This window comes from Archocentrus centrarchus, chromosome 3, assembly GCF_007364275.1.
Source record: "Archocentrus centrarchus isolate MPI-CPG fArcCen1 chromosome 3, fArcCen1, whole genome shotgun sequence".
Lineage (NCBI taxonomy): Eukaryota > Metazoa > Chordata > Actinopteri > Cichliformes > Cichlidae > Archocentrus > Archocentrus centrarchus.
Window position 1 is genome coordinate 12,630,263 of NC_044348.1, and position 27,052 is coordinate 12,657,314.

The 27,052-nt window shown below is 38.4% G+C and overlaps 1 protein-coding gene across 1 annotated transcript; it reads left to right on the top strand.

The window, feature by feature from the left end:
- On the top strand, nucleotides 1–26,717 carry cdh16 (cadherin 16, KSP-cadherin). Its single transcript, XM_030726175.1, has 18 exons — nucleotides 1–76; nucleotides 581–652; nucleotides 772–870; nucleotides 2,816–2,950; nucleotides 3,209–3,338; nucleotides 3,957–4,115; nucleotides 6,109–6,305; nucleotides 10,695–10,820; nucleotides 12,188–12,338; nucleotides 13,255–13,467; nucleotides 13,888–13,964; nucleotides 16,445–16,636; nucleotides 20,793–21,034; nucleotides 21,113–21,243; nucleotides 21,426–21,665; nucleotides 23,729–23,845; nucleotides 25,982–26,098; nucleotides 26,302–26,717. Exons 2-18 carry the CDS (start codon nucleotides 596–598, stop codon nucleotides 26,400–26,402), a joined length of 2,484 nt encoding a protein of 827 aa, XP_030582035.1. The 5' UTR covers nucleotides 1–76; nucleotides 581–595; the 3' UTR covers nucleotides 26,403–26,717.
- The last annotated feature ends 335 nt before the right edge of the window (nucleotides 26,718–27,052 follow it).

Genomic DNA, 27,052 nt, shown 5'->3' on the forward strand with positions numbered 1-27,052 from the left:
AAAGTGCTCAGTTTTTCCACCCAATTTAAACTCCTCTCACACCTCTCAGAGGGAGCACACACATCATTCGGTGAAGGTAAGAGGAAACCTTTTTGTTTAAAGTGGGAATAGAGTTTATTTAATTTTTTTACTGCTTGATGAAACATTTTCCCTTCTTAATTACTGTCACAGTCAGCTTTTATTGAGCTACAGTAAACCCAGAGGTTATTTTTTTACACTTTGGAGGCTTTAATTGCAGTTAGAGGAGTTCATAGGAGATTACTGTGACCACAATTCAGAGTGATTGGGTACTGCCAAACAGCTGTGCCTACAAGATATTTGTCAGACATTCACGCTCCCTTGAAACATGCTTTGCTTTGAGATTGATTATAAAAGACAGCATTTTTACTTACAAATCAAAAGTGTCTTTCTTGGGCTTCTGTGCTGCTGACTGTATTGTGGGCTCAGATGTTGCATTTATTGGTTTCATAGGTGTTTATGTATGCACATTTAAAAAAACGTAAACTCTTCTCATTTGAAAGAATTCCATTGTGGTGAATCAGTAACAAAGTATTTGTGTTGTCTGTTGTGCTGAGAACAGTTGGTCTGAAATGCTATGAACGGGCACATGGCTGAGAGAAGAGCTACACCAATGCTCATCACAGCTCTCATAGTAAGCTGTTTTTTTTAATACTCTAACCTGTCATACTTTATCAATTCATAAGCTCACATTACTGCATGAACACTGTTCTTCCGCTACTACAAAGATACAATTAATATCTTGTTTCACAGTGGGCAATACTCTGTATATCTGCACAATGCTCTGGGACAAATGTTAAAATTGGTGTCCCCGAAAACTACGATGGTATTTTCCCATGGTATCTAACAAAGGTAAGGAACTTCAGTTTACTTAAAAACTCCAGTGTATTTCTTGTTTGCTTCTTGTCCGCATTATCTTAGAAAATAGATGTTTTTTCTCTAAACTTAACGTTTTTAGTCATAGGGATTAGATAATTATACATCTAAGTAGAAATATGAGCAGATTTTATTTCTGAAATTCAGTTTGATAAGAATTCTGAGTCTGTGAACAAATCCTGCTTATTAGAGTGACCTTTCAGTATTTAGAAGTCCCAGAAATGCTACGTTTAATCAAGATTTAACATTTAAGGTGATCATTTAGTAATCAGTATCATGATGGGAAAAAAACAAACAAACAAAAAAAAAAACAAAAAAAAAAAACAAATCCAACAGGCATTCAATGAAGTTATGTTGTAAACCAAACTTGGATCTGTCCTTTTCTTCCCTTTTTTAGTTTTGCCACTCAGAGCTGAAGGTATATAAACCCTGTAATTGACATGTTCACAAGACTTTTCAGGTGTCAGCCTCAGTTTCTGCATTTAGTCCATCTGGGTGGAAGGCAGGATGTTTAATTCATACATGTCAGTCTTGGTTATGCAACAGCATGAATGCTGGCATTTTAATGGACTGGATTTTGATGTCATCACATCTTGTGTGAAACATAGGCATATATTTAGTCTTTGATGTCAGACTGAGTGTCATTTTGACTCATTCATAAATACCCAGTTAATGGCTAGAATGGAGGATAATAACCCCACTTTGTGTTATAAATGGAATGGACATAATTGCTTCAGATTTGTTCAAGGTAAAACCTTTTCATGAAGCTGTGTTCGTCAGAGAGGGCTAAACTAGTTTGTTCTCCTGTTTCTTGAACGATTAATTCATCAAACCTTACAAAGTACAAAAGTGCCATTGATATTTTTGTTCATCTCGCAAATTACTGTAAGCAGTTTCAATCTCCATTAAATGTCTGCTCTAGAGAGATAGGGTCTATATGTAAATATACATTTTATTGTAGAGGACCTTCATCTAGGAAATTCAAAGCCTCGATAGCTTAAGTTTTCTTCTCTGAGTCTTTCTTTTAGGTATTACAGAGTTGTAGGTTATTTGATCATGGGGTACATAAATGGCAGGATGCTGGTAAATAAAAATTGTAAAGAACAAGCTGGGCAATATGTGATATTATTTATGTTTTATTGTTCACAAAACACTTAAACATCAAACATCAGTACTTTCACTGCAGCCAAAAGACTTCAGAAGAGGTTCATGGATGTTGTGAAGGAGGTCATGTCCACTGTGGCGACCCCTAAAGGGAGCAGCTGAAAGAAGAAGAAGAAGAAGCCCTACCCAGTCTAACTGCTAAGCCCTCTTGTTCCTAGTATGGTATATAGGTATAACTGGCACATAATGTACAGTTTGTTATTCAAACAAAAGTGCACTGTGTGCCTCTTGGAGACTATTTTATAGCAGAGGATTAATACACATTTAACTAACAAAGGGAACAAAGAAAGACAACCCAGCCTTCCAGATGAAGACGTGAGATTTATAGATTCAACTTTGAGAATTTTATCTTTTATTATAGCGTTTGAAATGTTAATTGTTTTACATGAATTTTTCAAGAACTCCAAAGAAATGTTGCTTTTGGCAGACCACAGCTCTGTTATCTTCTAAGGCATATGGAACAAATAGTGGTCAGCTACTGTGGGTGCTCATTTACTGTCTCTTAGTCAACTCCGTAGAGAGTAAAAGACGCTTAAGTTTAACTGACTTACCAAATGATAACATACATTTTAAATATGCTCTATGTATAGTAATTCATTTATTTATTAAGGATGTCTTTATTTTCATCTTGTTTAAATGCAGGTACAGACATGACATTGGTGTAGTCACCTTACTGCTTGTGTATACTAGAAGTTTTTCTATTAATCAGGAACAAAAACTGATTTTTCATGTAAACTGTTTGTTCTTGTCCCAACAGCTTCAAAGCCTGCCATCTAATTACAGTGACCTGGTGGTAACAGGAGACGATGAGGGGATATTTGGAGTTGATGCTCAGTTTCTGTATGCTCTAAAACCACTGGACAGGGAGAAACAACCATCTTACTCTCTGCAGGTAGAATAACATTTCCCTTCTGATCATATTGCACTGAAAGCAATTTTTCAGTCAGGTTTTGGCCAATGAATAGTTTTCCTAAATGTGAGATATAGACAGCTCACATAGCAAATACATTTTTATGCTCTTCTTCGTCACATTATGGCCACGTGCTTATATTCAGTGCAGTATTTAGACGGCTATATGATTTGCATGAAAAGGGTGGCTGTGGATTTCAGCATGTGTTATTAATTGAATATGTTTGTGATTGCGTCACAGGTGTCCTTCAGACTGTCAGTGCATCATCAGAGCTTCAATGTTGAAGTGTGTGTCATCGACAAGAATGACAACGTGCCTACGTTCATAGAGGAGAGCATGAGAGGCAGCGTGCAGCTCGGGCTTCTCAAGGGTACGAGAACCTTGCACTCTGATGTGATGTATAACACAACCTGTTTAAGTTGGGGTCACATTCGTCAGTCCTGATTTATGAAATTTGCTGAATTCCGTCAACAGTGGAAAGCATGCTTCATGTTTCCCTGGAAACTGCAGTTTAACCTTAACATCAGTATAAATAGATTTAATAACGTAAACAGCATCAGTTACATTTTGATGACAGTAAAAAAAAAAAAAAAAGGCTTGTCACAGGGCTTACCAATCCCATCCGTTTCATGCAAAGGTCCCATTGTATTCCATCTGAAGTCCTTTAAATATACTTGGGGTTCAGTGCTAGCAACTTCATTATGTTTTATGTGATTTTCATTTAAGAAAACCATGATGGTACAGTACACACACCTTCACACCTCAGTGTTGATCACTTTTCTGTTAAAGGTCACATTATTGAAGCTAAATGTTATTGCTGTATCTCATCCGTGTGCAGACTGGACACTTTCTATTGTCTTCTAACATTTCAACTTTGTAGCTACACAACTCATGTTTTTGTTTTCTTGGAAGTTAGGGACGGACAGAGGGGCACTTCTGTGACCCCTATCGTTCCACTGTTTGACTCTGTGCCACCCGTTTCTCTCAGGAATACCATTCATGCAGGTGGAAGCACTAGATCGTGACGACCGCAACAGTCCCCATGCTGAGCTGCGATTCAGCCTGATGGAACAAACACCCAGGATTCCCTCCAGCCAAATGTTCTCCATCGACTCGGTCACTGGAGAGGTTTCACTCACTGAAGAAGGTCAGTCCCAGCCAATCACTGAAGGGATCATTATATGTTTTTTTCTTTTTTTCATCTTCAAAGGGAGGTTTTTACATAATTTTATTTTCTCACAAAGATCAAAGTGCAGGGTCAACTAGAGTGCAGCTCTTCTGCTATAAGAATGTGCTCCAATTTTGGTTCAACTTCCTGCAATTTCAGAAGCCTTTTCACACATTCAAAAATGCTTTCTTATTTCTTAGGAGCATATTATGGAGATAGTCTGTAGATGATGAAATACCATCCAGTGAATTGTGATGGCTTCAGCTGAATCTGAGCAGACAGAATGTTCCTCTACCCCATTCATTCATCCAGTTGCTTCGTTCATTCAGGAATGAAATAAGTTGCATTAGTAGTCATACATGCCAAAGCCACAAAGGACGCAGCTCTATGTTTTACAATACAGTTAATATGTTTTGGGTCATGAACTGTTCCTTTCTTCACTCTGTCTTTGTGTCATGACACAAGGGTTGTATGTTGACATTATACAACCCTACTGTTTTCTGTTGTTGTTTTACAAACCGCAATCGGCCTTTTAGTTTTTATTTGCATCTTAAGATTGATATAGAAACATGCTCACCATCATCCTGGGAGCATTTCTGACTGTGCAGACATAAAAGGGTTTTTCTTCCCCATCATACATAATACTTGTGCTCCTCAGTCTACTAGGTCGTTTGCCAATTTCTAGTTTTCCTGTTTATGTATGCTTCTTTTTTTTTTTTTTATTATGGCAAACTAACTACTTTGATATCCCTGTGACAATGCGCCTCATTATCTCCTTCACTGTCACACTGTAATCTAAATTATAGCCCATGTGTGAGCTCCTATGTGCTCTTTTCTGCATATATTAACACTGAAATGGCACACCGCTGCATCCAAGTGCCCAATAACCTTTAAACAGCTAATGTATGAAAAAAGCTGCATCTCACACACAATTCACACCGTAAACTTACACACATTAAAGCTGATTGGAAATGATTTCAACTCATTTCATATTAAGAATAATCACTGTAGTATCTATTCTGTTATTTCCATGTGAATGTGCTGAAGCAAAGAATACACAAAATCTGCTATTGTCCAAATACCTTATACTAATACAACACTCACATCTCAATACAAAATAAGAAACCTAATGAAATGGATTCGTGCTTTAAAAAAAAAAATCTGTCTTTTCAAAACAAAACAGGCAATATTCATTATTACTGATATTTGCCTCAAGAATCCATTACTGGATTTAAAAAAACTTCTTAGAAACCACAACTGAAGTTACTAAAATAGGATCAAAATGTGAAAATAATGAAAGGTCTTGGAAAAATCCAACATCACAAAAAAACTAATAATGAATAAGTATTTGATACAAAAGTATTGCAATAATGTTATCCTTTTAGTCCAGCGGACACACACGTAGGAAATTCTCGTGCGCCGGTGCTATTTCTGTAGCTCTGGAATTGCCCTTTGCTACAGTTTGGCAGGAGCTGGATGACTTTCACACTTGCTGGTCCTTTCCGGCCCACGCTGCTGCTGATTTCCACAAGACGAGCAGCAGTGAAAATTGCCTCCTTGATTTTGTACCTTCTCTTTAGGCTAGCTGTTACTCACGATCACGATTACCTTTCAAAAAGGCTGTTTACATTATTTTCTTTCAATTTAACCAAGAAATTACAAATGAAGGGATTAAAAAAAAGCACTCAGACACGTAAGACACATGTTAAATTTAGCATTTAAAATACATGCAATGCCTCAGTTATTTGAGGGAAATTATGTTGAGTGAAATGTGTTTCTTTAAATCTTTGTGTTATTATGCTTTTCTTTTTCTTTTTTCTTTTTTTTGTTCTCTAAAGTTACTGTTTAACTTTCAGGGTTTTTTGTCCTTTACACTCTGAGAAATAGCACAAAGAGTACAATAAAATAAATGCTGTACTGTACTGTTTTCTTGTAGGCTTTCTTATTTAATTTATGCCTCTGTCGCCACCAGGAGCCTCTACTCTGGACCCAGAGATGTGTGGCCGTTACAAGCTCTCAGTGATGGTGAAGGATATGGCTGGGAGGGCAGATGCTTTCTTCTCCACTGGCATTGTTACTGTTGAGGTGACTGGAAACACTTGGGCATCACCTGACCCTGTACGGCTTCAGGAAAATCTCCCCGGCCCTTACCCTATACCCATCTCACAGGTGAGGAAGCTAGAGAGCAAATAAAATGTGTTTACTTTGCAACATTTCAACACAAATCCACATTAGCTCATAAATGTATTTATCCATTTACAAAAAAAAAAAAAAAATCACCTTTAACTGTTTGACTTTTTAAAAATATAATTCAGTGGTGCATTATTCTTTATGCAGTGCCACTGTTATCATGTTACAGTCAATCAAACACTGGCAGTAGGCTGGTCTGAGAGAAGTGGCATCACATTGCTTGATGCTGTTTTCAGTGTTTCCTTCTAAGTGACCAAATACTAAATTATTGAGGCTGTTCAAATGCCATGAATCCTTTCAGGCCACCTCCTGACTGAGTCACTTTAACTCCCATATTTACTCACTCACTGCTGCCCACCCACCTACCACCACTCGGAGGGGTATTATACAAATCTTACAGCTTAAAGCCAAAATCTAAACTCAAATACAGATCAACATACGGGGTGTGATGTTAATCATATTGTACAGCTCACTACAAATTTTTGAATACCTTCTGTAATCCAGAGAAAAATCCAATCTATTCAAAGAGAAATTCAATAGAAAGTCATTCTTATATATGTTTTTCTTTTTCTGGCATATTTGTCAACTTCTCTCTACTATTATGTAACCTTAAAGTCTACAAAAAAACAAAAAAATCTACTGTGTAAGTAATTTGGGTCAGATCTCTTATTCAGCCAAAACCATCAATGTGTAAGGTGAGGAACTGTTACCTGACATTTTTTTATTAAATTAATTAACTACAAAACAATGAAAGATAAGCTGATAAATAAATAGAAATTTTGTCACCTTACACTGGAGTGTTTAAATCAAAAGTAAAACTACAGCAGTACCCACAGTGATTGCATGAAGATATCGACACAATACCATGTAAGATTTTGGTTGTGATCTCTTCAAAAAAGCCTAAAAGCCCACAGAGCCAATCCCTTTTTCACAGTGGATTAACTCAAATATGCGTCACATGGTATCGCTGTAAATTCTATTTATAGATTTGTGTCGAGCCTGGTCTTTTCTGACCCTTTGCTTTTTATAATACTGTCATACCTACTGGGTGTCTATAAATAACTCACTAGCCACTAGAGGTTTTGTAACACATGGAAAAAACATGGCCGTTAGTTCCTTTGTGAGGAAATCTTTTAAATCTACACCTGCATTTTTTTTTTATCTCAGTTATTCACTGCTGAGAACTGTGGAAACAAAGGGGACTGTAGAGCTGAATATAAAGCTGAATCAAATTGTGAGAGTCGCTTTAGCCACTAGGTAGATCACAAAACTTCCCCCTCCTCTTGTTTTCTCCCACCTCCCCCACACTCGCCCTCAGTCTCTCTTCTCTCCTGTTCGAACATCCCCTTCCACCCACAGAAAACGTGTGGATTCACAAGCGTAGGCAGATTTGATTTCTTTTTTGTCATATTTTCAAAGGCCATTTCAAATCTGCAGTAAAGTTTATATTTTTACCTTGCTGGTTTAATAATAATTTCAAATGTAATACCGTGGCTTGGTGACCTTTTTATTATTTAATATAGCACGCAGCATCTGTGTCTCTGTATGTAAACAAGGCTGTCTGGAAATCTTTCAATGAACAGATTTTCATGTGTGTATTTGTTTTAATTCCTAATGAAAAATGTGTTAACAGAGTGTGAAATGAGACCTCTTGTTCCATTACTGACTCATCTACGTGAACACCGTTTAATCAAAGTGTCCTGTTTGTTCTCATCCCAAACTAGAAATCGCACAAAACTGGATCAGGTTAACACGGTGTTTAGTTGGGGGAAGCCTTATTTCGCCCACGCAGTGCTATAATACTGCTGTGCTCAGTAGGTGGTGGGACTAACTGATACATACAGAGAGAATCGTGTCCAAGGACCCACTCTATGCATCCCACCTCCCCTACTGTCTCAGATAAATAGAGCAGCATGCCCACATCTACTCAACTGTGACAAATGTTGTGTTTTACATGCTGACACCGTCCTTGGTGTGACAGATGCTGAAATCAACCTGCTGCTTAGCGTGCGTTCTGCAATAATGCTTCTCCGTGTAATAGTCAGGTATGAAAGGAAGTGTAGACTGCTGTTGTGATTAGTTTTTCTGATTCTGCAATCAGATCAAACCAAGCTCTGTCTGGATTTTTAAATATGAAATCAAGACATTTATCAATTCTTTTGCGTCACTGGGGCTATGGGAGTGCGTTTCAGTTTGTTATCTATTGCATGTTTCTGATTGCCTAAAACTTTGATTATGTAATGCAATCAGTGAAAGCACTTGAACTCAGGACTGCAATCTATTGAGACTTGAGTGGGAGTGAGGCCCCAGTAACTGTGAATGAATCAAAGCTTTTAAATGCTTTGAACCGTCAGTTTTCACACTTATATGAAATTTCATTATTTATTGTGGAATTAGTTTGAGCCCCACTCGAACTCTGTCATGGCCTCATGATCAGTGTTTAATATTACAGACAATACTTGTATTGTATCAGCGTGGCGCTTCATCAAACATTAGTCATTGGAGGCGAGATTGTGTTAAGAATAGCAACAACATTAAAGGTACTATAATCAGTACTTTCATATTAACAATTCACCAATTGATATGGGTATGAACTATACTGCAGACTTTGTGTTACCTACTCAGCATCAAATATCAGACAAGGCTATTTGCTGGCTGGGGTGTATCCATTCTCCCTCAGGTCTACAGCAGATGAATAATATGTGAAAGACATGTCCTTAAGAAATAGGAAAAAGTCCAGAAAAGACCTGACACAGGAGCTGAGAGATGTATTTGGCCCTTCAGCTGATCCATCTACTGTTCACTGAAGCCTCATCAGAAATGGAGGCTCTGTCAACACTACAGACAGTGGTGTTGGGGATCTTGTCAGAACTGATGGAACTATGAATGCAGAAAAGTACCATCAGATTTGAGGCGTCATACTGTATCATCTGAAAAGCATGTGATAGGTAACAGCTTCATTTTTCAGCATGACAATGATCCCAAACACACTGCCAGTGCAGTGAAAGAACACCTGGATAGAAAAACACACAATTGAACACTATCAGTCATGGACTGGCCTCCATTACTGAAGTAGTGTGAGATCATCTTGACAGCCCACATCCAAAGAAGAGCTTTGAATGTCCTTCAAGAAGCCTGGAGAACTATTCCTGAAGTCTATTTAAAGAAAAAGCAGGAAAGCTACCTAAGAGTGTTCAGGCTGTGTTGAAGAATAAAAGTGATCACACCAAATATTGATTTCATAGCTCATTAGAATTGTACAAACTATATTATTTAAATATATGTACATTTCAATAAATCGCTGCATCTATTTCCCATTTTCCTATAAAATACAAAGAAATGAGTGGTGACTTAAAACCTTTGCACAGTACTGCATCTTGTTAATCTTGTTAATCTTGTTTGTTGATTTTATATATATATATATATATATATATATATATATATATATATATATATATATATATATATATATATATTCTCATTAGTGTAAATTATTATATTTATATTTATAATAACTGCGGCTGCTGTTACACCCAAATTTCTGTGGGACAATAAAGGATGTTTCTTCTTCTTCTGCATCTTCTATCAACTCATTAAATATGAACAACTAGCTTCAGCTTTATTATTTTAACATTTCCTGATTTGGGAGGTTTACTTGATGTTGATTGCCTCAAGTCCTGCCAAGAGACACACAGCCACTCTTGACCAAGCTCAAACACAAGTTATCATGGAGACAGAGTCTGGTTGACGAACTCAAACACCGATGGAGGCAACACAGATGATTTTATAGATGATTTGTATATAACTATACAGAAGAGTCAGTGCTCATTAATCACACGTCTTTAAAGTTCTAAGGTCAAAACACACAATAACATTGAAAGGCAGCCAGCTGTGTGAAGTGGCTTTGTGTATACAGAAGCATTGCATATGGGCAGTTATATCCAAAACAAGGGACCAGTGTGTGACAGTGAGTTGAGGAGATGCACATGCCCTGGGTCTGCATCAGATGTGATACAACTGGGCTCTTGTCCTTGTTGGGTGCTGTTTGATTGCTACTAGGCCCTTTCAGCCCATATGCACAGCCCTCTGTCAGGAGGTTGTAAAGCAGTGGAAAATCCTCTTCAGCCTTCATCGTTAGTTTTGTCTGTGCTCTCTGTTCCCCATCAGTGTCAGAGCATTTAGCTGGCTCCTTATCATGTAAACAAATGGTAGCTTTGCTTCATATTTATACATCTTACACGCTCGGTTGCAAAGCTTTCTAGGTTTATAGTGCGCTGCTAAATTTTTATTCATGTTGAATTTACTTGCAGATATGCAGAATTGAGTACTCATAAAAATGTTTGTGTTTATTTGCCTTTGTTGATTTAGGTCAAATGGAGTGGCAGTCAGGCAGAGTATGGTCTGGAGGGGGAGTTTCCAGAGATGCTCTTCACCATCAGCAGAGAAGGAGTCATTTATCTCAATGCTCCTCTGGACAGAGAGACACAAGACCAGGTCTGTACCACAAGCTGAACATCTTCAGCGCCTCATATAAATGGCATTTTATGATTAGTGTCAAAAATGTCTAAATTTGTTCTTTTATGTAACATTGAACCTTTTATTTCAATATCTTAACTTATAGTATGAAACAGCCATGCATCTGATAACAAAGACAATGTGTAGCATTTACTGTGATTTAAAAACTTATTTTTTCTGGTCTGTACATCATACAGATGCATATTCAGCATCTGATGACTAGTAGCAAGATTATTAATTTAAATGCAGAACACTGAGAAGTGACAGACTTAATTTCCCTTAAAAGGTTCTCATGTTGTTCACTGGAATAAAGCGGCTGTTTTAATTAACTTTCCTATTACTTACAACTTAATGGCTTTTTTATTGTAGGCACCCTGGTGCACATTACTTCAGCAAAGCTGAGCACTGAGTCACTGCCTAATTACAAACCAAAACCTGAAAAGTGCTCTATTCATTAAACATACCCTGCCTGTGACAAGGAGATTATTGTACAATAGCTTTAAAGATTGTGAATCTAAAATCCTCATTTCAAATCTTGCTCACTTTAGATCAAAGGAAACATCATCCTTTGTGGCAGGATTACAAATTAAAGTCCAATTGTTTGCATTTTGCGCTTGAGTTTTGCAGACAACTTAAGCTCCTGTGAGCTTTGAATGACTCACTGTGCAGAATATTCTGACACAAATGTGCAAGTGACCAAAGAAAAACCCAGACTGACTGAGCTACACTGGTGTGTTTAGTGTTAAAACTTGGTCTTCTCACACATTACACTACCTGTCTTCTGCTGTGAAAGAGCTTAAGAATCACTAAATGTCAGAAGACTCTTAATTGAATACAGCTTCAGTCTGTGCTGTTACCCCCATCTGCCCCAGGTGGAGAGTGATAAATGTACTGATGCTAGCCCATCCACTCACCCACTGATCCATTTCTTCTACCAGTTTCTGTTAAGGTAACCTTCAAAATAAAACAGGAAGTGGCCAAAATACAAATAATTAACAATGATAAACAAGAAGAGAGAGAGACAGGCTGCAGAAAAGGCAGAAGGAAATCGGGAAACCAGACCCTCAACAAAATCAAGTATAACCAGGATCATGACAGTTTACCTCTAATGCAGAAATGTATCCCATTATGCACTTGAGAGAGGAACACTTTGCAGTTGTTACTGGTCTACTGGGCCTGTAATCTTTTATCTCTCTCTTTTTTTTAATCAACTACTATAATATTAATGGGAGTGTGGGTTGCATGAATCTGAGATCACAGTGTACCACATGTGCCTCGCAGATATTTTCCTCAGTGATTCTTTTTTGTTTTGTCACCTTCTTTTTCTTCTTTTTTTGCCTTGTCAGTTTCAAATCAACATTGTGGTTGAGCGTCCTGATGGTAGGGAGATTGCCAAACCTGTGGAGCTGAGGGTGATGGTGGGTGATGCCAATGATAACAGACCCACATTTCCACAGGCACAGTACCATACTGTGGTCAAGGAACTGGCTGCTCGAGGTACTTGACCCCTTATATACATTATTATTATATACATTAAAATCCAAAACCAAATACAAATTTTTAATGCCAAAAGTCACAGTCTTTGCATACAAAAAGACCTTTTAAAAACTCATATCAGAAGTTAATGATGATCATAAAAAACACCACTGTCAAAACTAATCTGTAATGAGAGTATTGGTTCACAGCTTAGTGTAAAAACACAGTCTGAATGTGATGTTGTACTGATGAATGGGTGGAGAGTGCCAAATACGTTTTGTGAAAGCAGATTGGGATCTTTGCCAGGACAAAGGGAAAACACCAACACTTCTCCTGTGCTCATAAAAAGCACATGGTGGGTTGTGACATATCAGGTCCTTGGCAAAAAAAAAAAAAAAAAAAGAAGCCTTTTAGTTGGTGCTTTAAAGCATCCTGATTTGGGGAAATGAATTACGCAGGACAATCTGTTAATCTAAATAGAATTACTGAGTGAGGATTACATGAGAAAGCTATTGTTATCTTCTTTCTCTCTCCCTACTTTAATACAGTATGTTTTGGGACTGTAACTTGTCATTTTAAGTTGTTTGGTTTTGTTAAATTTTTTTATTATTTTGGTTTATACACACACACACACACACACACACACACACACACACACACACACACACACTGTGATAGTCTTTTGCCAGTACATTAACTCTAAATGGTAAAATTCAATGCATGTTAAAAAGGTACACAAAAATATCTGTCAAAATTTAATACAGAAAATTTCTTCATTTTAAAACAGAACATTGTTCTGTATTTTTGCTGATTTTTTTTTAACAGTGTAGGAAAAAAAACCCCACAAAAACCCTTTTAGCTATAGACCTGGTAAATCAAAGAGCCTGCAAATTTCAGAGAGCCTCATCCTGTTCTTCCTTCATATGTCTTCCTCCAGGGACAGAAATCCTGACAGTGCAGGCAGCTGATAATGATGACCCCAAGACAGACAATGTGCGGATCTTCTACCGTTTAGTCGGACAAATTCCAGAAAGTCCTCGTGCCCTCTTCAGAGTGGATCGTGACTCAGGGGTCATCTCAGTCCAAGCGGACAGTATGGAGGGCACAGCACCGCAGTACACACTAACCATCACTGCTGAGGATGCCAAAGGTGTTTGTGTATAAATGCAAAATACAGCCTTCCCTATAGTGCAGTTTTCATGAAAAGACAACTGTAGTGTTTCTCTTGCTAATTAGAGGCATAAAGAGAGATAGCGTAGCAGTGATACAAACAGCTGCAACAAGGATTAACACATTATATGAAATATTTCATCTTTGGTTAAAAAAAAAAATGCTAATTACCTTTGTGAGCGAGTTTGTCAGTATCGCTTGATACATTAGCTTCCGGGGGATGTATACAGTATATACTAGTCTCTAGTCTAGGGTGACAGATGATGTGATCTGCATGACTCATGGACTCAGGGTGTGACGAAGGCTAACATGAGGTACTTGCTGTTCCTTCAGCATTCTTAATTTGTGAGAAGGGCTGACCCTGAGTCACTAACAGAAGCTGTGATCCTGTCCCTGGCAGGTCTGAACAGTTCCTGCACCGTGGTTGTGACGGTGCAGGATGAGAACAACAACCCACCGGTCTTCTCCCAACACGAGGTACGAGAACACATGTTCAAACAGATACATGCGCACAGAGATTAGGACGCCTTTTACGCATCGATCTGTTTAGGGCATTATAAACAATAGCTTTGGAAAAATGGCAGGCTAAACATCATCAGTGGATTTTGGACTGTGAATGCTCTTTGCAGGTCACTGATCTAATTTTCCTGGCGGGGAACTAGATATGGCCTCTAATCTCAGGCTTATATAGATGGCATTATGTTATTGGAAGACTTTTATTCAGCTCTTTGTTCTCCAAGCGGACAGTGTTTTTAGAATTTAATCTGATAAAGCTTTCTTTAGAGACAAATTTCCACTCATTTATTTATAGCTCAATCTACAGCAGGATACATCATGATTACAGACCTCCAACCAGTGCCCTTTAACATGGCAGAAATTGTATAAGAAGCAGTGTTATCTTAGCCATTACAATCTCACAGAAAATTCTGTGAGTGAAGCATCATTAATGCTGCAGCCCCAGACCCACCATTAAATTGGCTGGTGATTTCCTGTAAAAGGAGGTTTAAATTTTGTCAAGGACAGAAGGCAATCCACTGTAGAGCCTTGGCATAAATGTTCATATCAATCAAAGAATTGATATAACATCTGCCACCATGTTATTCTTTATGTCCCTGCCCACGGTAATGGACACTTAAGGATTTTAATCAAATCTCTTTGAAATGTTGTTGAATGATCATTTTAAAGCTGTTAAAAACAAATGCACACTCACTCAGATAATCACTACCACAGGCACACAAACACAGAGGTGGAAAATGCTCTTGAACAGGTCACGCCTGACTAGTGCAGCTTTTTCCATGGCAGTGCAGCACTATAGGGGGTGATGTGGGAGGTGAGTGGTGACAGGACTGGGTTCAGCAACTCTGTGGATGGGGCAGCCAGATCACAGGCATGGTTGCTTCTCTGGAGGACATCCATGAGTGGCAGATTAAACGGCTGTCTAAACACACAGAGATTCACAAATAAAGGTCAGCTCACACCAGGGGAGGCAAGAGGGGGCAAACGTATATTGTCACATGCAATCTCGTATCATCTCAACAGAAAACTGTGCAGTCAGTCATCTCTGACATTTATTGGCGACCACACAATCTTAACATCAACAGCTCCCTGGCAAAACCTGTAGTGGCCTCGTACTGAAATAAATATTTGTTATCATTATTTAGTATTCAGTGCAGCTGTTATTACAAAGCCAGTTTTATTTATAAAGTGCCAATTCACAACAACTGCTGCCTCAGTATTAGAGAGAAAACCCCAACAAATTGATTATCTCCATGGCACAAGCATTTGGTGATGGTGGGAAGGAAGAACTCCCTTTTAGAGGAACGTGCCAGCTGGCAGAACCAGGCTCAGGGTGGGACAGCTATCTGCCACTAGCAGTTTGGGGGTGGGAGGTGGGGATGTGGGGGGGTCACAGAGATACCAAGGAGAAAACAGATACACATAACACAACAATAAGTTTATTGTCACCAATTAGCTCAGTAGCTCACACCCACAGCAATCTGTCTTTCTTTTCTACTACTTTTAATCCGCAGTTGTATACTTTTTATATTGTTTTTCTTACAGCATTGTATACAGTATTAGCATTAGCTGCTAGCACTGCTGTAGGAAAGCATTTTCCTGCAAAGGATCAGTAAAGATCTATTCTGTTCTATTCTATCCTATTCTATTCTAATTACCCTGCCTCCGGTATATCTTTTCTCTTATAACCCTCTTTGTTTCTAAAATGTGTCGTCAGTGATCAGATCACAAGCGGACATGAGAGGCACACTGACTCCTCCTTCTTTCATGTGTCTCCAAGGTGTCCAGCTTACCACTTTAATTCAGATGTATTCACTGTCTTCATCCCTTCTGCTATAAGTACACTGACAATTGAGTATTGCAGTCAAGCACCTGATTGGTTTAGCAAGGACAGCTAAAAAAAAACCAAACAATTTACACGTACAGGCTATTCAGTGCAAAATAATATATGTGGTCGAATGTGTCCCAGACTACAACAGGAAGTGATGTGCGAGATCCTCATGGGGGTTATTCACCCAAGGCACATTTCAAAACATGCAAAGAATGTAAACAGGGGCCCTCTGAGGACTACCACTCAGATATATTTGCTTTAAATGATTTATTTATTTATAGAAAAATTATATTATGTATATAATTTGAGAATTGAAAAAGTGCTGTGCAAAAGTTTTATAAAAATTAGAAATGTGGATTACCATTTCTTGGCCTGATTATTAAAGGGTCCTGTTTTTCTCATGCACCTCTAGAATGTTCTCTCTTTTTGGTGGGAACGGTTTCCCTGAAGAGGGTCAGGTCAGTGGGGATTCATATGAGCTGACAGCTTTGAAACATATGTCAAAAAAAATGCAAATTTCTTCTATACACAGGCACACTTTTTCACTTTTTCATAGGAGAGTCCTTTTCAGCTTAGTGATCTTACACTCTGTGTGTCTCCTCACCATCAGTACGGCCCTTTTCACATCCCCGAAGATGCCCTGGTGGGTACCACAGTGACAGCTATGCTGGCGAGGGACGCAGATGTTCGAGGTGGAGACAGCTGGCAGGTGGACTACCGTTTAGAGTCTGGAAATGAGGAGGAGGTCTTTTCATTAGTGACAGACAAGCAGACCAATGAGCTCTCACTTGTCCTCTCAAAGGTAAACAACACCAAACACACTGAAGCTCTACACGCGTACATTTGACCACAAAGAACAGCTGAAATTATGACTCAGGGCCCATCGTTCTGGTCAGGTCTGAATTAAACTCTTCTTTTATCCTATTTTGGGGGAGAGAGAATACAAAGAACCTTTCCTCTCAGGGGCACAGATATTAATGTCAAGGACAATTTTTGGCATACTAGCTTGTATCTGTCCTCTGTGTGTGTGCAGTCCTAAGAGCTGGCTGTGTCAAACTAGCAGTCACATAAAACTAACCTCGTTTTATTAGGGTATGATTTTAATATCACACCATATGTGATATTACTGTAATGTATTGAAAGATAGGATAGGTTAGAAAATAATTACCAGAAATGTCCGAACTTTGGTCCAGCATGCCTAAAATTTAAAAAAAAAGTCCTGCACGACATTGGCGTAATCTCTCCTGTCCCCAGGGTGCATCACCCTTCGCCTGCCTCCTATAATCCAACAGGGCATTTTAGGGAGGCGTGCAGGAATTAATGTGTGTCTGTGTGTGTATACTCTCATGGTCTGCTCTCTGTGAGTGAACAGGGAGGAGACAGTCTATTATTTTCAACCTCTTGTGGGAGTTGATGAATGTGATTGAACTGTGAGATGCACAGGCCCCTCTGAGATAAAGCAGAGCATTTCCAAAAGCTAAAAACAGATCTCGATCCATTATTTCAGATTAACAGGCAATGACTTGTTTTCAAAAGTGATGTCATGCAGTTTAAATTCCTGTCTCTATGAGTAGCTCTTACATTGACCTTGTGAGATATCACAATGAACACTGTATCACTAGAAAGGATACTGTAGATTAGTTAGCTTACTGTAGTAAAAATTAAAGCTTAAATCTTCCACAAGTAAAGCCCCAGTGGATTAAAATGCACTTAAGCAAATCCTTTAATTCACCAGATTACAGGGTGAGGTCAGCACTAGAAAGCAGACGCATTTCATTATTCGAAATTGCAAAGCCAAATGAATAATTAGATCGTGTGAGCAGATACTAATGGTAGTTTACCTCACAGACTGGAGAGTAACTGAACAAGGGAAAATGATGGGATTAGTGAGGAACAAAATCTGGTGACATCAGACATAACATTAAATGAATACATGAATAATTGAATAATGAATATTTTGTAAAAGAAATGTGAACTGAAACTTGTTTTGAAGTTAATGTGAAACTGGGCTTTCAGAGGTAACAGTTAGGTTATAGGTTTTATAAAAATATACACTCACTGGCCACTTCATTAGCTATACCATGCTAGTACTGGGTTGGACATTGTCATGTTCATGAAACCAGTTTGAGATGATTTGAGCTTTGTGAAATGGCATGTCAACCAGCTGGAAACAGCCATCAGAAGATGGGTACAGTGTGGTCTTAAAAGGACAAACATTGTAAGCAACAATACTCAGGTAGGCTGTGTTTAAGTACTAAGGGACCCAAAGTGTGCCAAGAAAATATCCCACACACCATTGCATCACCACCAGCAGCCTGAACTGTTGATACAGCATAGGATGGATCCATGCTTTTACGTTGTTTATGCCAAATTCTGACCCTACCATCGGAATATTAAAGCAGAAATTGAGACTCATCAGACCTCAGGCATCAAAAAGGCAGTTTCACCCAGGGAACTCAGACTCATTGGATATTTTCTCTGTTTTGGACCATTCTCTATAAACCCTAGAGATCTGTGTTTGAGAAAATCCCAATAGATCACTGAGTTGCTGCCATGTGATTGGCTGATTTGATATTTGTTAATGAGCAGTTGAACAGGTGTACCTACTAAATGTATCTAATAAAGTGGCCTGTGATTATATAGGTATGTGTGTGTGTGCACTGCAGGTCACTCTGACTAGTCTCACCGTGTTTTTTAACACCACGAGAGCTTGAACATCCATCGTTACCTGTTTAGAATTAAAACTGATCCAACCATATTTCAGGCATATTTTTTGAATATAAAAGATTATTTGTTTAGGATACTAATATTGGAGGTGTTTAAATATTGGATATCACTGTAATAGTGAAAATAACAACATTTTACAACAAGTTACAACTACTCTAAAGGTATTAATTCATGCTTTAGGGTAAAAAAAAAAGACTAGCATCATCAGGTGAGTAAGACAGAGGTCACTGCACATGTTCTCATGCACTAATACACACTGAGCAGTTTGATGCGTCACATCCAGTTAACAGCAGTACTCATCTAACCTCCAAGGTTTGCGTTTTTTCTCCCTGGTAACAGAGACACGTGTACTCAGCAGGATGATGTCAGGCAGTGCCAGTTTGATGCTGATTTATGGGAAAAGAGAACACGTTTATGGGCAAAACCTGACAGCAAATACAAGCTTCAGGGCTGGGTTCGAAAGATTACATTAAAATAATCAAATTCATTTGTGATAAAGAGTGAGTGATGGGATTTGTTTTCTTTCAGTTTTGTTGTTTTGCTTTTAAAATCTGTAAAATCACAGTTTACAGTATAAAATCGTTTCTCATCTTTTTATACTGTGAATCTACTTTTAAAATCCTACAATCAGCAGGTTAGAGTTACTATTTTAGTGCACAGATTACAGTAATCGTATCACTTGGAAACTGCTACTGCCAATATTTGGACCTATATAGGGCACATACTGTTCACCCCGGAGGAAAAACAAAGTTGTTCATGTTCTTGGATAAGTTTAATTGGATTATTATTATTATTATTATTATTATTATTATTATTATTATTATTATTATTATTATTATTATTATTATTATTATTAATATTATATGCTTGTTTGGACATTTACAAATTGAATGCCTTAAAACTTCAACTATAAAACAGTGTGTTCAGTTTACATTAGTATCTTTTCCACTGTCATGCCCTAGTTGCTCAAACAGCATCATGGAAAATGTTTCACTGGTGGCACAGTGAATCAATTATTTTTTGTTTTTTGTTTTTTTTTTTTGTATCTACAGTGTGCAGAAATATAGCAACACTGCCAGTAAAGCCAGTTTCCTTGGACATAAGATAAGGCATAGACTGTGTCTCTCTTCTGCTGTCAAATAGGTCAATGCTGTTTTGTGACTCTGTGCTTACAGTTGAACCTTCAAATATAAATCTACAGTCATTACATTTATGCTCATATAAAAGGGTACAGTACAGCACTCCACCACCAGTTGCTGATTTATTAAAGAACAAACATGGACATGAAAAAAAAACACTTTAATGGTACATTTAAAATGCATCAAGAAACTCATAGAAAAGCGTTTTGTTGTTGTTGGTGGTTTTTTTGGACGCCTGCCTCTCATGCTGTGATAGCTTAAAATTGATGGATGGATGGATGGATGGAATGTAGTTTATTAAACAGAAAAATTCTCAGAAAACTGACTGAGAAACTTGACCTTGTGTTTTACTGAGGCGGCTGCAGTGAACAAACACCTTTACAGAGTTCTTTCATTGATTTGTTTCATCTGAATCAATACAGAAAATGATTCACCACACAAATATGTGGATCCCTCCTTTCTCCGTGTGTTCAGCTGTATTGCTGCCATGCGTCATCCAGTAATCAATATTCTTGATTTTTTTTTTTTTTTCTTAATTATCTGAAATTGGTTTCCCGTGTACTGTGAATGGGATTGTGTTTATTGTTTTCTCTTTCTGTGAGATTTTGCAGCAGCTGACAGGCTACAACAGTTGAAAACAGAAATATTTGGAGAACAATGTAATTTGTTTAACTGGCATTTCTTGGTGAAGTAGTAATTGTTTAGAATAAAGAATATTCTATGTAAAGAATTATGCATGAGTTATATTTCTTTAATTATCTGTTGAACAAATGACAGCTGGGATACGCTCCAGCCCCCCCAGGACACTGAACAGGATAAGTGGAAGAGGATGGATGGATGGATGGATGGATGGACGGATGGATGGACAAATGAATTACTGGATGTAGTACTACAAAAAACCTCTAGGGGTACTAGTACCCTATTTGACAAACAAGCTTTGCTTTATCTATTTAGAACTTTGAAAATTCTGCTTTGGGGACAAGCAATGCATGATTAAGGCTGCTGTGGACATAGTGGTTCAATGCACTGTTTTAAATTAAAGTACGTAACACTTAACACTGTGTGGCTCAGTGTGTATGCATCTTTTCACAGGTGCTGGACTTCGAACGTGAGAGTGAATACATCCTTGTGCTCAGTGCCCAGAATCCAGTTGCCTTAGTCCGTGGTCGATACGGCCCTGCATCCACATCAACAGTCTCCATTTATGTTGATGATGTGAATGAGGGCCCAATCCTGTCTCAAAGCCATTATGAGGTGACTGTGAGGGAAGGGGAGGAACCAGGACGGGTTATTGCCACCATTCGAGGTTATGACCCCGATTCTCACCCAATAAGGTAACTGATTTAGACTGACAGTTGCATGAAGTATTGTGCTTTTAATTTTTCAGAGTTATGCATGTTTTTCTGGTGCAGATATTCTCTTCAAGGGGACACCAAGAAATACTTTTCAATTGGGAAGTATTCTGGTGAGTTAAAGACTGTGCAGGCCTTGGACAGGGAGGAGAACAGCACGTACACCATGGAGGTCATTGCAGTGGATGGACGTAAGATCATTTCCATTTTTAAATGCACCAAACAACAGTTTAATTAAAAGGCAGACTCTATGGCTCAGTTTCCCGGGCACAGATTTAGTCAATTAATTTTTCTTTAAGACTTAATTCATGTGTTAAATAGCCTAATGTACAGTAGTTATCTTTTTTTTTTTTCATATCTCTTGCATTCTTAGGAAACTCCTCCCTGTCTGCATCCACCCTGGTGACTGTCCATATTCTGGATGTGAATGACAACAGTCCAGTGCTGGTTGGAGACTATTCCTGGAAGTACCTGTGTACACCTCGCTTGGAGGATCAAGCTCTGGTGCTTGCATCACGGGACAGCGATGGACCGCAGCATGGAGGACGGCTTAATTTCTCCCTCCGCAGTGATGCCACGGTTCGACGTAACTGGAAGCTAACACCTATTAATGGTGAGGTGAACACAGACCAGGTGAACCCCGTCAACCCACAGCATACAATGTGATTCACAGTGAAAAGACAGGGGAAGCACTCCTAGTACTGCTGCTAGAAGAAGCTCCCTAAGCTACTTCTCTACATTGATTTGATAAAGTATATGTAGCCAGTAATACTAAAAAAATAACTTGGATTGGAAAGTGTTCCTGTTAATTTTTTCCCAGTAAGATGAAACAAGGTGATTTTGGTTGCCAACACGGTCTCAAAGTGAGCCAGCGCGGGTGTAACAAATAGCCCAAATTACCCCCCAAATCATAACTAAGCAGAATCTACACTAAGTGGAATGCATCATCAGGACACAAGCTTTACCTAAAGTGACAAGTCAGATTATCAGCTGTGAAAAAGGTCTATCTGGTAACCATGAACAACAGTGGCTGAAGCTGCTGTGACCTGAGTTCTTTAACATAGAAAAATTAGATGTTATCAGGCAGTTTGGAAAGGTGCGGGTGAATGGTGTGTCTTCTTGTCTGTGTAAACTGATAATCTACTCCGATTAATCTAGAGTGTAAGCAAGTTAATTTGTTGGAAAGGACAGGTTGTTGCCTTCCAGCCAAATGGAACTTGGAGATAAATCTAATTTTAAATACAGCCAGTGGACATCTAGTTTTCCACAGTGTGCCAAGTGTTTTGCATTATTTTTGCATCAATTAAAATCAGTGAATTACCATCATAAGAAGGGTTAGTCTAAAGATGTACAAAATTCACTGATCTGTTTTTTTTCCTGACAGACTTCTCCAGTCCTATCTGAGATGATAGGTATAATATAATTATCCTTTTGTGCAGTTCTAACTGCTTGTGTTGTGCTCACTGAATAAAAACTATTGACTGCAATGACGTCTGTCATTAAGTCATTCACACAGCTCAACCGCTTCCCTCTCAGTTTTTTTTTCATCTTTTTCACTCCCCTGTTCCTGTTGGTATTGATTGAGCCCAGCTGTAATTATATCTTCTCTGTAATTTCTTTCACGTCACTACTGGTTTCCTGCCAACTAATGGAGGCTAAAATAGGAATTTCGCAGAATGCTTTGCACCTGGTCATAGTCAGTAATGGTTTTACCAATAAATGTGTACTTGTGGCAGTGATTTTGCAGCATAGTTGTCAGTTTTTTACGATATAACCTCAACCTTCAGTGAATAAAAGAGCAGATTTGTGTGTGCATGTCTATTATGGCCATTCATCTCAAGTCTTTCAGGGACTTGAGTGACATTTCTTTTCATCAGAGACATTCAGTTAATGAAACAGCATGTTTGTGCTCCATTTTCATACACTCTTAATGGCTGTTCACAGCTGTAAGGGGAAATGCTTTTCGGCATCACAAGCTTTCAGAATAGGTAGGTAGGTGGTCGGTCACACATCCAACTTATAAAATGTCATGTCACAGGTGAAACAGTGCAGACAGAGGATATATAGATTAACATTAACAGCCTCTGCAGAAGTGCTGCACAGGTCGTGTTTTGCTCCCTGATAAATGGAACATGAAGAGGGATGGAGGTGAGGTGCAACTGAACATTTTAAGACTATCAGATAAGAGTTCAAACAGCCTGATAATATGCTTCTCTTTACAGGACAGGGTTCGTACGTCATGCAGCCAGGCTTGTGTTTTAGACTGATTTACAGAGATAAGATAAAGAGTCACAGGCTCCAGAACACTCCATACAGAGCTCCATCAGGCTTTTCTGCATGCTATGCATTCATACAGTTGTCTGGATGTAGTTTTGCCTGAGTTTTCTTCCTTTGGTAGTAGAATTGTATTGATTTGGTAGTAGAACTTGTAAAATATTTTAAAGTGGTATATGATATTGTTGACTGCTGTTGCTGTTGTGGGATGCAACAAAAATAAAGCTTCATTTAGCATATTTTTACAGCTTACATGTACCACGTTCACACGCTTTCGTGTTGTCATACAGACTATGAATGTAATAAATGTGATCCATCAAACAGCGGTGAGAAAAAAAACTTTTGTCTTTTGTGTAATTCTCTCATTTTTCTGCACTCATTAACAAGTGTTGTGTCCTTCAGATACTCACACCAACCTGTCCTTGAACATCCCATACCTACCTCCTGATGTCTACACTGTGCCCTTCACCATTTCTGACAGCAGCTCTCCTCCTAGGAGCACCTTCATAAACTTGCCAGGTAATGCTGACACCTCCGCTGATAGGCTAAAGCGAGTACATAGCAGTTCAGGGACAAGAGTGCTGGAACAATCAATAGAGATCAACCCCTGTGTGCCAGCTTGTCCTAGTGCTGCTCTTGTTTATTAATGATGCAGTGACGCTTTACAAACGATTTTTCCAGGCTCGTGGTTACACAGCTCTCTTAAGATTGTGTTCTGCATAATATAACCATGTTCAAATCTCATAACACATAATCTCACATAATAACATCTTGTGCACTGGTTAGGATAAACTACAGTCACATGAAAAATTATTTTTTCACATGACCCATTGCAGTTCTGTGAAAAGTACAGCTCACTAGTGCTGCTAAACAAATACACCTGATTAACTGGTCATCATCATATATGAGCATGTCTATAAAAGCAGAGGTTTGGGCAGTTTGCTGGTCTGGAGCAGTTAGCTGTGTGTTAACACAATGCTACAGTTTTCCTAGGAATTGATGTCCCAGTAAATTCCCCCCAAGGTCAGGTGCGATGATCAGAGAAACTGCAAAAAAAAAATCCAAGAGCTCAGACTCAGACTCAGACCTCAACTCAAATACAAAGGTAAAAGTTCAAGTTCAAGTTTCATTACAGGATTCTCTCTCTCTGGGAATCTCAGGACTGATACACAAAAGGAAGCAGAAATCCAAACTAACAAAGTAACCATGAACCATGGGAGCCAAACAACCCTACGACAGTAAGTGCAACAATCTGGTGAGAACTGAGGAATTGGTTGTTACCTTCCTTAGAAGGAAGGTAACAACCAATTGCGCACAGGTGAGTTGATTGCCAACAGCTTCCAGGTGTGTCTGCTTGGAGGGCGCGGAAGCACATAGCAGCCCCGCCTCTGAAACAAACTGGCAGAGTTAAACCACACACACATACACACACGAAAATAGGGGAGATGGAGAGAGAGAGAGAACAAGACAGAAACACAGATAGAAAGTGGCAGGTCAGTACAGGAGGACCAGGGGACTATCACAGAATGTGAGGCCATGTGAACTAAAGCTTGGCCAAAATTGGGTCCACAGGACAATGATACCAAGCACTGCACCAAATCTATAACAGAACTGCTGAAAACGAAAGTCAAAGTCCAGACTTCAACTGAAGTGAAATGCTGTGGCAGGACCTTAAGAGAGCTGTGCATAAATGAATGCCCACAAACCTCAATAAACTGAAGCAACAGTTGTGTAGGAATTGGACCCACTCTCCTTTAGTGAGTCCAAATTCCTCCAAAACAAAGAGACTGATAAAGTCAAGCTATTCATTTGATTTGATTAACGGCTGTTCTACAAGCTATTGAATCATGGGGTGTGCTTAGTTTTTCACAGAACTGCATAGAGTCCTGTGAAAACTTTCATTTTCACACATAATATGACTGTATAAGCACAGAAGAAAAAAAAGGGGGCATTTTGAGACTAGTAACCCAGAAAGTTTAAGCTCCGCACAAGCAACTAGATCAATTTACTCCATCTTTAATCAGCAAAACAGTTCTAGGCTGTGCTAACATCATTATCTTTATTTTTTCAAAAGGCCATTCAGTGAATGTGAATGTGATATATATAATATAATGTAATATATATAATATATAATATAATGAATATGATGTGCATTACTTAACATAATGTGCCACTGGGACATGGGAATGATGGTTGCTGAAAATGAGCCTCTACATGCCATTAAGATGATACATTAAAAATCCTACATGGTATGTGATGACTCTAGTTACCATATGTGGTTCATTGCTTGACAAAGGGTTTATGAGACAGGTCTTGTAATAATCTCCAATAACACTCTAAAGTTGTGGTCCATCCATCCATTTTCTTCCACTTCTCCTTTTCAGGGTTGCAGGGGGGCTGGAGCCTATCCCAACTATTCTTTAACCCATCTAAATCCACTGGTTAGAACATTGTCTGTAATTCATTATTCTTAGTGATAGTGAAACCTTTCTTTTATAACTCCCATTTTCTCAAGAAATCACAAAACCACACATCAGTCCTGAACATAAATTATTTCAATGAACTGCGTTTTCTTGACTTTTTAGGAAGTTTTCTGGTTTGTTTTGTTAAAAATACCTGATTTGTGAGTTGTATATTTCCCATTTATCCTGTTAGTGACGGTGTGTCCCTGCAATGTCAGAGGAAACTGCAAAATGGCTGCCAAACAGCTGGAGGGCATGCCAACTATTCAGTCTGCAGTTGGCATCCTCCTTGGCACCTTTGCAGTCATAGGTAAGCAGGACAAAAAGCAGTCTGACTGCTATTAAAATCTATTTTAAAATATGTGGAACTGCACTGTAAGCTCCCTTATAACATTTACAAAAGTAGTATTTAATCATCTTTGTTGCAGGGGCCTTGGGGTTGCATTTGAATTAGCAATAATACAGTGATGTTAATATAATATAGATGAATATCTCTGATTTTTGTCCTTCCAGGAGTGATCCTCATTGTTGTATTTGTGAGACTGTCCTACCAGAACCCCAAAGAGCCAAGCAAGACTAACCAAGAGAGAGTTCCCCTGAAGATTTCAATCTAATTATGCTGTATTGTCCCACTTGCTGGACTAGCGTGACAATCACGTTTCAGGGCAATAAATTAATTACGTGACCGTGAATGTCTTAACATGAATGTACACTTCAGTTGCAGTTATAAGTTTATATGTACGCAAAATACATTTTAGTTTAGTCTAGAGCTCTCAGTATGTTACATGCTTAGGTCTGTGCTTGGGACATGGTGTGGGCTTATGTTCAAAGTTTGCCTGTTTTATTATTGGTGCAGAGCTGTTCATTTCATTTTAAAATGGTGCCTAGTTACTAGAACAAGAACAAATGATGAATCGTACTGAAAATTTTAATTTTAAAATTATGAGATAATGTTATGTGAAGAAGTCACATTTTTCTAAGTGATTTTTTTCTCTAACCTTCACTTTTGTAATTTATACTGCATGTTATTCATTCATGTTAAATAAATCTGATCATGAAATTACAATGTCAACTCACTGAGTCCTAATTATGATAAACTGTTATAAAAAAAGACCGCTGGAAAACGAAAGCTCAGAAGAAAGTGTGTCTGTTAATGCCAAGATGTGATTTTACGCTACTTAACACAAGTAGAAATAAAACATGTTTTAAGCACCACATACCTGCATAATTTATTTACACCCCCAATTCCAAAAAAGTTGGCAAA

What these genes read in the sequence shown, in the direction of transcription:
- cdh16 (XM_030726175.1), top strand. Translation starts at nt 596, where the DNA reads ATGAACGGGCACATGGCTGAGAGAAGAGCTACACCAATGCTCATCACA. An exon ending in ACAGAGAGACACAAGACCAG is followed by an intron (nt 10,821 to 12,187) that starts GTCTGTACCACA and finishes TTGCCTTGTCAG; the next exon opens with TTTCAAATCAACATTGTGGT. An exon ending in CAAGGAACTGGCTGCTCGAG is followed by an intron (nt 12,339 to 13,254) that starts GTACTTGACCCC and finishes GTCTTCCTCCAG; the next exon opens with GGACAGAAATCCTGACAGTG.